Source organism: Syngnathus leptorhynchus, chromosome 3, assembly GCF_054491065.1.
Source record: "Syngnathus leptorhynchus isolate UIUO chromosome 3, UIUO_Slep, whole genome shotgun sequence".
Classification (NCBI taxonomy): Eukaryota; Metazoa; Chordata; class Actinopteri; order Syngnathiformes; family Syngnathidae; genus Syngnathus; species Syngnathus leptorhynchus.
The window spans coordinates 4,791,454-4,804,207 of record NC_141197.1 but is presented as its reverse complement, the minus strand read 5'-3'; the positions used below and the strand labels follow the sequence as shown (position 1 = coordinate 4,804,207).

The following is a 12,754-nucleotide window of genomic DNA, read 5'->3' as shown; positions in this document are numbered from 1 at the left end:
AATGGACGAGCCTGCCACATCATTTTTTCACTTTGATTTTTGGGGTGTGTGTCTATATACTGAGCCCTCTGTAGGCTGAAAACGTTTATTTCCATCAAAAGATGTGGCATCCTTTTGTTCCTGAGACATTAAACTGTCCATATCAGTATAGATAACCAACTTTTTTTTTTCCACCATTGAAATCTGATGTGTTTTCAAAGTGTTCCTTTAATTTTTTTGAGCAGTGTATAATAATGTATTTAAACATATTGCAGTCTGTTTGAACTACTTCCCTGCAGACGGCGTTATAGAGATCTGTACGCCAAAACCAGCAGACACAGAGACAGAGATGTTTGAGAATATTTGTCATTTTTCACATGTCCAAAGTGTTGTTAGTCACCTAAATGTTGAACAGAGGCTGTGATGTACCGAAGTAAAATTCCTTGTTTGGCACGCTCAAACATGGCGAATAAAAACTCTTGAATCTTTGACGGTAGGCTATATCACAAATCATTATTAGCCTCAATTTACTGTGTTGGGAACGGACTACTCATTCAAATAAGTAACTGAGTTATTATATTCCATCCATTTTCTGAACCGCTTAGTCCCCACGGGGGTCGCGGGCGTGCTGGAGCCTATCCCAGCCGTCATCGGGCAGTAGGCGGGGGACACCCTGAACTGGTTGCCAGCCAATCGCAGGGCACAGAGAGACGAACAACCATCCGCACTCGCATTCATACCTACCAAGCATGTTTTTTTTTTATTGTTTTTTTTTTTTTTTGGGATGTGGGAGGAAACTGGAGTGCCCGGAGAAAACCCACGCGGGCTCGGGGAGAACATGCAAACTCCACACAGGGAGGGCCGGAGGTGGAATCGAACCCGCACCCTCCTAACTGTGAGGCGGACGTGCTACCCAGTGCGCCACCGAGCCGCCAGAGTTATTATATTATTACTATATATTAGTTATTAGTATGGTAATTGAAATTCTGAATAAAAGTAACTTGTTAGCGGGTAAAATTTTGTTAATATTAGTTTTAAAAAAAAAACAACACATGCAGGTTTTTGCCTTTAACCTCAATGAATTTGAAATAATAATAATAATAATACATTTTATTTGTAAGGCGCCTTTCAAGGCACTCAAGAACGCCTTTCAAAGATAAAATAATATACACAATCAAATATAAAAACAGCATAAAAGTAAGGAAACATCTGCAGCAGAATGGGGGGTTCAAGTATATGCTTGCTTAAAAAGGTGGGTTTTTAGGTGGGATGCAAACTGTAGAATGCAGTCGATGTTTCAAATGTCAGTGGGGAGAGAGTTCCAGAGATGAGCGGCAGAGCAGGTGAAGGCTCCAGCTCCCATAGTGGACAGATGGAATGCGGGGACGGTGAGGGTAATAGAAGATGCAGACCTAAGAGACCGGGTGGGAATGTTAATGTGGAGGAGGTCAGTCACGTATGACGGGGCGAGGTTATGGATAGCCTTAAATGTGTAGAGGAGGATTTTATAGTTAATACGGTGTTTAATTAGAAGCCAGTGAAGTTGGAGCAGAACAGGAGTGATGTGATGATGGACAGGCGTTCTGGCGATGATGCGGGAAGCAGCATTTTGAACCAATTGCAGTTTGTGAGGGAGGCCAACAAGGATGGAGTTGCAATAATCCAGACGGGAGGTAACGAGGGAGTGGACCAGGATAGCAGTGCTGTTCGGAGTGAGTGATGGATGGAGGCGGTTGATTTTACGGATGTGGAAGTAGGACGAACGGATGACGTTATTGATGTGGGTGCAAAATGATAGGGTGCTGTCAAGGACGACACCCAGACTCTGAGCCTGAGGGGAGGAGGAAACCAAGGAGTTGTCTATGATGAGCATAAGACGGGGTTGTTTGTTGAGGGATGATTTGGAACCAATGAGGATTACCTCAGATTTGTCACAGTTGAGTTTGAGGAAGTTTGAGGTGAACCAAGATTTAATTTCTTGAAGGCATGCAGTGAGGGAGGAGGGTGGGAAAGTGTAGGGGTGTTTGGAGGAGACGTAGAGCTGGGTGTCGTCCGCGTGGCAATGAAAGTTGATGTTGTGTTTTCGGAAAATCAAACCAAGAGGAAGGAGGTAAATGGTGATTAAAATTGGACCAAGGACAGAGCCCTGGGGAACACCAGAGGACAGGGGGGAGGGGTGTGAAGTAAACGATTTTAACTGGACAAATTGCGAGCGGCCGGAGAGATATGAATGGAACCACTGCAGGGGTGTGCCTGACAATCCAATAGAAGCTAGCCGGTCAAGGAGGATACAGTGAGAGATGGTGTCGAAGGCTGCGCTTAAGTCAAGGAGAATGAGAATTGATAAAAGACCAGAGTCGGCGGCAAGAAGAAGATTGTTTGCAATTTTTGCAATGTCTCTGTACTGTGACGGGGACAGAAACCGGATTGGAACTGTTCATATAAATTATTACTAGAGAGGTGAGTGTGGATTTGTGATGCCACAACTTTTTCGAGTATTTTGGAGAGAAATGGTAGGTTAGAGATGGGGCGGAGGTTACTGAGGGTGTTTGGGTCTGAGCCGCGTTTCTTAAGGGTTGGTGTAACAGCGGCAGATTTGAAAGGTAAAGGGACAGAGCCAGAGGTGAGGGAAGAATGAATGATGGCAGTGATCAAGGGCAGCAGAGAAGGGTGAGAGGCTATGACCAAGGAGGAAGGCATGGGGTCAAGAATACATGACTTGGAACTGTCTTTGAAGTTCAAAGATGGCTTTGAATTCCGGATGAAATTAGAAAGGTAAGAAGCAGAGGGAAGTTGGAAGCAGGAAGGAGAGGGGGGGGGGGCTTGGGTGGGGAAAGAAAGGAAATGGATGGCTAGACGAGTGAGGGATCAGTTGCTGGTGGATGGTGTTAGGGTTTATGAACTATCTTGATCGTATGATTATGTTGGGATGTAGACTAGAATGATGAACTTTGTTTTAACCTTTTACCTTTCCTTGACTCTGAAAAGTTTAACCATTCAGTTGTTGACACTTTCCAAATGGTGTGTTGTTTAGTTAGTCATCTGGAAGGCTCCACTAGGTTTTATTTCCACGACCTCGTAAAACAATAAACTGGGACCCTCTGAAGTGGTTAACCATTTGCTGAGGTGACCACTACACATGTAAATTGTCACCCCCACCTTGGCCACCACACATGTAAATTGTCACCCCCACCTTGGCCAGTCTCACCCCCACCCTTCTTCTCTCAATAAATACTCTCTTGCATGAATGCAACGGCAGACTTTGTTCGGACATTGCTGTATCTACAATAACAAACAAATTCTCCACTTGCAAGTGTTCAAAGGGGATACTGTCTCCCGTGTGGTTCTTGCAAAATAAGTTAGAGTCAAAACATCCCGAACAGATGGAGGCTATTTTATTATCAAAAAAGGACACCAGGGTGTTACAGTAGTCGGAAGAGTAAAAATGTGGGGGGAGGGAGTCACGGGGGTGGGTTGAATCATTAATCATGGCGAACACAGCTCTGGTGTTGCCCGCACGGCTGTAATTTTCTCTGCAAAATATTGTGATCTGGCGGAGGAAATTGCATCCTTATATTTGAGAATGTTCGTGAGAAATAACTGTTTGTGGATAATGAGACCAGTTTTCCTAGAAAAACGCTCCAGCTGTCGTCCTTTAGCTCTCAGTTGGCGCAAATGATGAGAGAACCAGGGAGCAGAGTGGGTAAAAGAAACTGTCCGGGTTTTGAGGGGGGCAAATAAGTTCAGCAAAGTTTGGAGTCCATTGTTATAATTAAAAACCAGTTGATCCGGGGTGTATGCGAGGGTGGTGGTGGGTAGACATTCAATGGCTGTTGTGAAATCTGCTAAATTTATGTTTTTGATGTCACGGAAGGATATAACACGGGGCACTTTGATTTGACAATGGGAGTTTAAGATTAAAAGAAATTAGCAAATGATCAGAGAAGCCTGTTCCCAGATCAACAGCAAAGCAGTTAAAAGGAGTGACACCAGAGCAGCAGACCAGATCTAAAACATTGGCCTTTAGTGTGGGTGGGAAAGTCGATGTGCTGCTTAAGTCCGAAACTGTCCAGGCAAAAAATAAAATCCTTAGTAGGAGAGCTGTTGGTGTTGTCCATGTGAATATTTAAATCACCCAGCAGAATGATGTCGGGTGAGAGTAAGCAGATGTGGGTGAGAAATCATCAAGAAAATCCTTATTTGGTTTGGGTGGACGGTAGATATTAACTAAAATAGTTGGTGTGGGACCATTCAGCTGTAAAGCCACAGATTCGAAGGAACTGGACTCTGGCACTAAAACAGATGAAACCTTCCAGGACTCACGATGAAATATCGCAAGACCTCCACCTCGACCAGTGAGACGTGGCTTGCAGGTGTAAACAAACCCGGGCGGACTTGCTTCATTTAATTGAGAAAGGTCATCAGGATGTTGCCAAGTTTCTGTTAAACACAAAAAGTCATACTTGTAGTCGAGGAGAAGGTCCTGTAGCAGTTGACCCTTGCTCGTGAGGGAACGGATGTTGAGTAGTCCCATTTTGACGTCAAAGTGTAGATTGGAATTTAAAAAAATTAGCTGACCTAGCTAGGCTAGCTAATACGCCGTGATCGACCTTCCTTTTTGTGTTTTTCGGTGGATGGCGGCGAGTGGAGGACCAGATGGTGTTTATGGAAGTAGAGTCGTCGATGTAGTAGTTGCGTCCAGAGCCACGATGAACGTATCTGCGATGGTGAAGTCGAGCAATGTTCGGGAAACACTGCAGCACTGGTGGGGGAGCATACCGGCAGCGCCGGAGTTGGAGAAGCTCCGTCTTCGTGTACTGGAACATGAATGATGCTGGATAGATCATGGCGGACAGGATAGTCCACCAGAGCATGAAAATCACAGCAAGGTTGTTGGAAGATTGATGCAGGGGCAGGAAAACGCTCATCAGCAACACACAAATGTCCGGAGAGCAGCGGCTGCAATTCGCGCCAGCGTTCACTCACAACATCCGGGAAATCCGCCAAGTAGGTTATAATGTTTATATCACCATCTTGACAATTCTAACGTTTCATCAGCTAGCCCCTAACTCTCCATTTTTGCCTCTTTTCTCAGTATAAAACACTGACTGGCTTACCATGATGCTGACTTGTTACGCCCGAAAACTCCTCACTCGCCTCTGGTTAGTCCACCAAGCCTGCAGCTGAAGGGGGCGCTAAATTGTTACAGTGATATGACAAATAGTCGAAAACTGCTCTGTGGTGCAAAATATTTTTTTTGGGGGGGGGGGGGGGGGGGGTCTGCCCCCACGTGTCATAGAAAGAAATGCTGCCCTGGGCCATGTCACCCATGCCCAAAACAAATACTGTTCAAAAGCTATTAATAATTTTGCCAATTACCACTTGAAAAAACAAATACTTTGCTCAAATTAACTCGTGCTTAGATTAGGGTTAGCCGTAGACTGAATTATTCTCATAGTGTCTCTACCGTTTTTTTATAAAAAAATAATAATAATAATAACTAGAATTGGCAATTTCTGGAGAAATTGCGTGTGAAGGCGAAGGCACTTCACACTATTGTGGGACTCGAAATGATGATTAAATGACATAAAAATGGTAAATTGATGATGATTAAATAAAATAAAAATGGTAAATTAATGATGATGATGAAAATAATTATTAAAGTGATGTGTTAAAATTGAATGAATGAAAAAAAAATATTGGTCAAGCGGGATTCGAACTCGCACGGGAACAGCGCTTGTGCTCTAAATTCCAGTCTCTTCTTACTGAGCTAAACAGCGGCTTAGTGTTGCTGTGGTGGGATGATGATATTAAACAAGAAATAAAAATCATCATTCGGTAAAATGATGTTTTTAACTTAAAATTAAATGAATAACTAAATGAATGAATGGAAAATAAATAAATAAAAAATAAAAGAGTTAAATAAACGAGTTAAGGAAATAAATCATGAAAAAAGTTGTCAGATGTCAAAATTTGAACTCACTCCTGAACGTCGCTCGTGTCTAATGCGCCATTAAGAATGAATGGGGGATTTTAAGGCACAAATTTGCTAATTATGCAAAAACGGTAAATGTTATGAACAAATGAAATACTAGCAGTCATGCCGTGAATTTTTGGAACGTGTGAAAGTTGGAATGGGGTGAATCGGTTAAAGCATGTGGGAGTAGTTAGGTGTCAAAAAAGTGGGAGGAATAAATTGTTTAATAATAATAACTAGAATTTGCAATTTCTGGAGAAATTGCGTGTGAAGGCGAAAAGCTGAATTTTTTTTTTGGGGAATACTGTGGAATGATTTTGGAATGAGTTGAATTTCTCGAGAAACGTAGAATTTTGAGGTGAAAAACGGAATTTTGGGGAATTTGGTGGAATTTGGTGGAATTTGGTGGAATTTCAAATTTGAAAACGCGGAATTTTTGGGAAGTGGGAATTTGGGGAATAGCGTGGAAGAATATGAAGAGTTGAAAGCTGGAATGGGTTGAATCGGTTGAATAATGTGGAAACTAGAGGTGAAAAACGGAATTTTGGGGAATTTGGTGGAATTTGGTGGAATTTCAAATTTGAAAATGCAGAATTTTTGGGAAGTGGGAATTTGGGGAATTGCGTGGAAGAATATGAAGAGTTGAAAACTGGAATGGGTTGAATGGGTTGAAAAACGTGGAATTTAGAGGTGAAAAACGGAATTTTGGGGAATTTTTTGGGAATTTGGCGGAATTTTGGGGAAGTGGGAATTTGGGGAATGTTGAGAATCTTTCCCAATGTGATGTGAATGTGCTGAATGACGTGAATTTGAAACTGGAATGACGTGAATGTGAAACGTTGAATGTGCCATTGAGAATGAATGGGGAAAAATTTGTCGGGAATTTGGGAATTTTGCGGAATCGGAGAATTTTCGGAATACCAAAAATGGAAGCGCTCATCTCGGGAATAGTTGGAATGAGTGAAAAGTGGAATGGAGTGAATGGGTTGAATTGTGTGGAAGAAGTAGAAGGACAGAAATCGCGGAGAATAAAATAGAAGAAGAATAATAATAATAATAATAATAATAAAGTGAATGGAGTAGAATAACATATGTGTGAAGGCCTTCGCCTTCACACAACTAGAATTGGCAATTTCTGGAGAAATTGCGTGTGAAGGCGAAGGCACTTCACACTATTGTGGGACTCGAAATGATGATTAAATGACATAAAAATGGTAAATTGATGATGATGATTAAATAAAATAAAAATGGCACGGCATTGATGATGATGATGAAAATAATTGTTAAAATGTGTTAAAATTGAATGAATGAAAAATTAAAGAATAAAAAAATTATCGCCAACCGGGATCGAACTCCCTCGCGGAAGTGGCTCGTGTTCCAAACGCCATTGTATTCTTACTGAGCTAAACAGCGACTTAGTGTTGGTGCGGTGAAATGATGGTATTAAACAAGAAATAAAAATGGTGAATGCCGTTAAAACGGTAAAATGATGTTTTTAACTTAAAATTAAATGAATAACTAAATGAATGAATGAAAAATAAATAAATAAAAAATAAAAGAGTTAAATAAACGAGTTAAGGAAAGAAATCATGAAAAAAGTTGTCAGATGTCAAAATTTGAACTCACTCCTGAACGTCGCTCGTGTCTAATGCGCCATTAAGAATGAATGGGGGATTTTAAGGCACAAATTTGCTAATTATGCAAAAACGGTAAATGTTATGAACAAATGAAATACTAGCAGTCATGCCGTGAATTTTTGGAACGTGTGAAAGTTGGAATGGGGTGAATCGGTTAAAGCATGTGGGAGTAGTTAGGTGTCAAAAAAGTGGGAGGAATAAATTGTTTAATAATAATAACTAGAATTGGCAATTTCTGGAGAAATTGCGTGTGAAGGCGAAGGCACTTCACACTATTGTGGGACTCGAAATGATGATTAAATGACAGAAAAATGATAAATTAATAATGATGATTAAATCAAATAAAAACGGTAAATTAATGATGATGATGAAAGTAATTATTAAAGTGATGTGTTAAAATTGAATGAATGAAAAAAAAATCATGGCCAAGCAGGATTCGAACCCGCTCGCGGACGTGGCTCGTGTTTAGGGACCATTGTATTCTCACTGAGCTAAACAGCGACTATGTGTTTCCTGTGGTGGAATGTTGCTATTAATCAAGAAATTAAAATGGTGAACGTTAAAATGGTAAAATGATGTTTTTAACTTAAAATTAAATGAATAACTAAATGAAAAATAAAAACGGTAAATTAATGATGATGATGAAAGTAATTATTAAAGTGATGTGTTAAAATTGAATGAATGAAAAAAAAATTATGGCCAAGCAGGATTCGAACTCGCTCGCGGACGTGGCTCGTGTTTAGGGACCATTGTTTTCTCACTGAGCTAAACAGCGACTGTGTGTTTTTTGTGGTGGAATGTTGCTATTGATCAAGAAATTAAAATGGTGAAACGTTAAAACGGTAAAATGATGTTTTTAACTTAAAATTAAATGAATAACTAAATCAATGAATGAAAAATAAATAAATAAAAAATAAAAGAGTTAAATAAATGAGTTAAGGAAAGAAATCATGAAAAAAGTTGTCAGATGTCAAAATTCGAACTTGAACGTCGCTCGTGTCTAATGCGCCATTAAGAATGAATGGGGGATTTTAAGGCACAAATTTGCTAATTATGCAAAAACGGTAAATGTTATGAACAAATAAAATACTAGCAGTCATGCCGTGAATTTTTGGAACGTGTGAAAGTTGGAATGGAGTGAATCGGTTAAAGCATGTGGGAGTAGTTAGGTGTCAAAAAAGTGGGAGGAATAAAGTAGGATAATAATAAGAAGAAGAAAAATAAAGTAGAATAACAATAGTGTGAAGGCCTTCGCCTTCACACTAATAAAAAAAAAAATAAAGTAGAATAACAATAGTGTGAAGGCCTTCGCCTTCACACTAATAAAAAAAAAAAAAAAGTAGAATAACAATAGTGTGAAGGCCTTCGCCTTCACACTAATAATAAGCAGCTGCGGCCTTATACTAGTCCTTACAGACACTAGAAAATACCACCACATCATACCAGCCATCAAATTATTACATTGCCGTTCAGTAAATCAAAGAATACATTTTAAAATCTTGCTGCTGCTCTCTCTAAATAGTCTTGGACCAAAATAGATATATATATATCAGAATTGCTAATGTTCGTATCGCACAGTACTATTACTTTGTACATTACAGAGTGAGAACATTTCAATGAATCACACCAGATTTCCAGCTCTGGGCCCAGTCTGTATTTGGCTCCATGTTCTTTGGCAATCTCAATACCTATAGGAAGACAAAGAACAGACATCAAATGATCAGAGAGATCAACTGTAAATTTCTTTTCACTGTTTTGCTTTTTAATGCTTACTACAAAGTTTTTTATTTTGTAGCTCAGTGGTAGTGATCATTCTCCAACCCAGAAGCTGGGGGTTCGATCCCCAGCCACTACGACCATGTTAGTTTCCTTGAGGAAGACATTGAAAACTCAAAATTACTTTATCAGTTAGGAATTTCATTTGCAGACAGAGCGCTAGCATAGGCAGAGGTACACATTTCATACAATAATGTTTCATTGATTTTTTTATTTGTTTCAGCAAGAATCAAAACAACACACTTTTTACGAATTAATTTCACATTTGTTTGACATGACTTGTCACACGGTCTAAATTACTACAGTGCACTACCTATATACCACCATATACCATGAAGAGAAAAGTGAGGGAAAAAAAGAACACAAATTTGACCAGTATAACATGATTTGAATACAGCAGTAACAAATAAACTGGAAAGTTTGAATAAATGTTGAAAACAAAGGAAAACAGAAGGCTAGCACCTGAGAGCCAGGCCTTCAAAGTGGGTCCCCCTTTCCATGGGCTCTGCACCTGTGGGAGGAGGTACTAGCCAACAGTACGTTAGCCAGCTAGCCAACAACCAGCAGGCCAAATCACCACCGGACCCTCCTGTCTCCCGACTCTGAGCCTGTGGCCGCTTGCTCTGGACTTGACAACAGCTCTGACCCAGCGCTCTGGCCATCTGGCCAGTGTCCTAGGAAGGAGTCTCCACTCCCTCCGAGCTCGCCAACTGTGGCTCAGCTGTGTGCCAACATGCCACACTGGGGCCTGTACTTTGTGCGGGTACAGTTGTGGTCGACCAACATCACCACCCTGTCCACTGCTGCTTCCACACAAAGCTGGGATCCTTTGCCGTCGTCGCTACATCTGGACACTGTCTTTTAACCGGCACTTCACCCATCCCCTCTTTCTGGACTTTTCCAGGCAAAGTTACTGAAGGGGGGTACAAATTCTCACAGGGGCCCTTATGTTTATTTTTTTTAAGTAACAGATTTTCTTGTGGATCTATCGAGTGAACATTATAATAAATTATCACAAATATGTTTTTCAGTTCAACGTTTCTTTACCAGTTTTACCTTTGTTCAGGAGGGGAGCTGTATTATTGCGGCCTCAAAGGTACTGACTGACAAGGCAGTGCAAGTAAAGGTGGTATGTGGTGCTCAAGAGTCAGATGAAATTTTTAAGTTTTCATGCCAGCCCAGCATTACATATATATATATACATGTATACATATATAAATAAATATTTTTTTTGTGTATATATATATATAGATGATGAAATTTTTAAGTTTTCATGCCAGCCCAGCATTATATATATATACAGTCATCCCTCCTACTTCGCGGCTTCAACTATCGCGGCTTCGCTGTATCGCGGGTTTTCAAAAATAAATTAATGATTTTATCGCAGAAATTTCATCATTTCACGAGGTTTCGCGGCCACTTGAGTTTCTTCATTTTCCTTTAATAATGATAGCTTATGTTTAAAAGTCGTTTTCTTGTTTTGAAATGAATAAATTAAAGAGTCAGTACAGTATACTTTATCGTCACATGTGACTTCAGGGCGTTCTCTCTGTTGTATATTTAGATGTTGTATATTTTGGACTAACTCATGTTCCGTAGTGGGAAAACCCCGGATGTGGGAGGGGGAGCTTCGGGGACGTTCAGTGTTGTGATGTACGGCCAGTGAACTGACTGTGATGAAAGGAATAAAGCAGTATCCATCACGTCGTTGTCCGAACCATGCTTGCTACATCAGAACCTGGAAAATAGTAAAGATATAACACTCTCCACCGGCGGTGGCCTTCATCTGGACATAGCAATACACTGTTAGTCTCGTCGCTAAGGCATGAATGCGGAGCGCACAGTCCATTGATATGAAAGTCCCCTAGCAGCGAGCTGGTTGATGTCAGCGATAAAAATAGAATATCTTCCAAGAATAGCTAAAAAAAATCTAGTTTCTATTTCGCGGAAATTCCCATTTCGCGGGTGGGTCTGGAACGTAACCCCCGCGAAGTAGGAGGGATTACTGTATATATATATATATATATATATATATATATATATACACACACGTGTATATATGTATATATTAAAAACGAGACACAACGCGACAAGTAATGTCAAACCAATGAAGCGCGCGTCATCCCCTGCCGATTGGATAAGCCGAACAATGGCGATGATGCTTAATCGTGACAGCCACGATGACGACATTGAGGACATTTTTGCCTCTGCTGGTCTGTGACGTGTTTTGAAATGCACGAGTCAATGTTTGCTTTTTTTGTATATATATATACATGTGTGTATATATATATATATATATATATATAAATATGTGTGTGTATACATATACATATATATATATATATATATATATATATATAAAATATATATATAAATATGTGTGTGTATAAATAATTGTATATACCGTAATATATATATTATATATATATATATATATATATAAAATATAAATGTGTGTGTGTGTGTGTATAAATAATTGTATATACCGTAATTTTCGGACGATAAATCGCGTTTTTTTTTCCATAGTTTTTGTGGGGGGGAGACTTATACTCAGGAGAAACATATGTGAATTTTATTCCAAATTTTCAAAATTCAAAAATCCCCGATGTAGTGAAACCGTGATAAACGAACCGCGATGTAGCAATGGATTACATTAATTTGAACTGCAAGTGATGTCAGTGGCGCGGCGGTTGTTTACATAAAGGACAAAGGATTCGATCACGGGATGACGAAGATGACGAAAGGCCCCACGTTTGAAGGATTTAATGATTTGGAGTGACACAAGATTTGAAAAACGTGTTATTTATATTTGTTATTTGATATATTTTATTTCGTGTTGCAACTTGTATATGGTTTTATCATTATAGTTCAGCAGTTGTTGGCTCATTGAACTCTTGTTCAATAAAGTGCCCTTTACCAAATCCACGTCTTTCCTGGTACTTTGTTAACACTACAATATAGTGAAACTCCAACCGAATCGGCCACTACAGGTTAATTAAAGGCCACATCATGGAAATGTGTCTTTAAAACGTGTCTTAAATGTTTCTACTCACGGAGCAGTTCTAATATCCATTGGTAGGGCATTCCAAAGTTCTGGAGCCCGAATAGAAATTGCTCTAGACCCTGCAGACATTTTTTTTGGCCCTTGGGGTCACTAAAAGACTAATGTTTTGCGAGCGGAGCTTGCGAGACGGAACATAAGAAACAACTAGGTCGACGAGATATGAAGGCACTAAGCCATGCAATGATTTATAGGTTAATAGAAGAACCTTGAAGTCACATCTTAAATGGACCGGGAGCCAATGTAAGTTGGCTAATATTAGGGTAATGTGAAAAAACATTCTTGTCTGTGAGAGCAGCCTTGCAGCAGCATTTTGTACTAACT

General features: G+C 39.9%; 1 protein-coding gene across 5 annotated transcripts in view; it reads right to left on the bottom strand.

Moving 5' to 3' along the window:
- The window catches only part of nadsyn1 (NAD synthetase 1), a 104,611-nt gene that overhangs the window by 76,968 nt on the left and 14,889 nt on the right, over nucleotides 1–12,754 (bottom strand). For 4 of the 5 annotated variants that reach the window (XM_085908422.1, XM_085908421.1, XM_085908423.1 and 1 more), the window contains exon 2: nucleotides 9,221–9,281. In XM_085908422.1, coding sequence (XP_085764548.1) covers nucleotides 9,221–9,281 — 61 coding nt within the window. Of the gene's footprint in view, nucleotides 1–9,220; nucleotides 9,282–9,366; nucleotides 9,463–12,754 lie in introns of all 5 variants that reach the window. The other variant, XM_085908425.1, reaches the window with a different exon arrangement.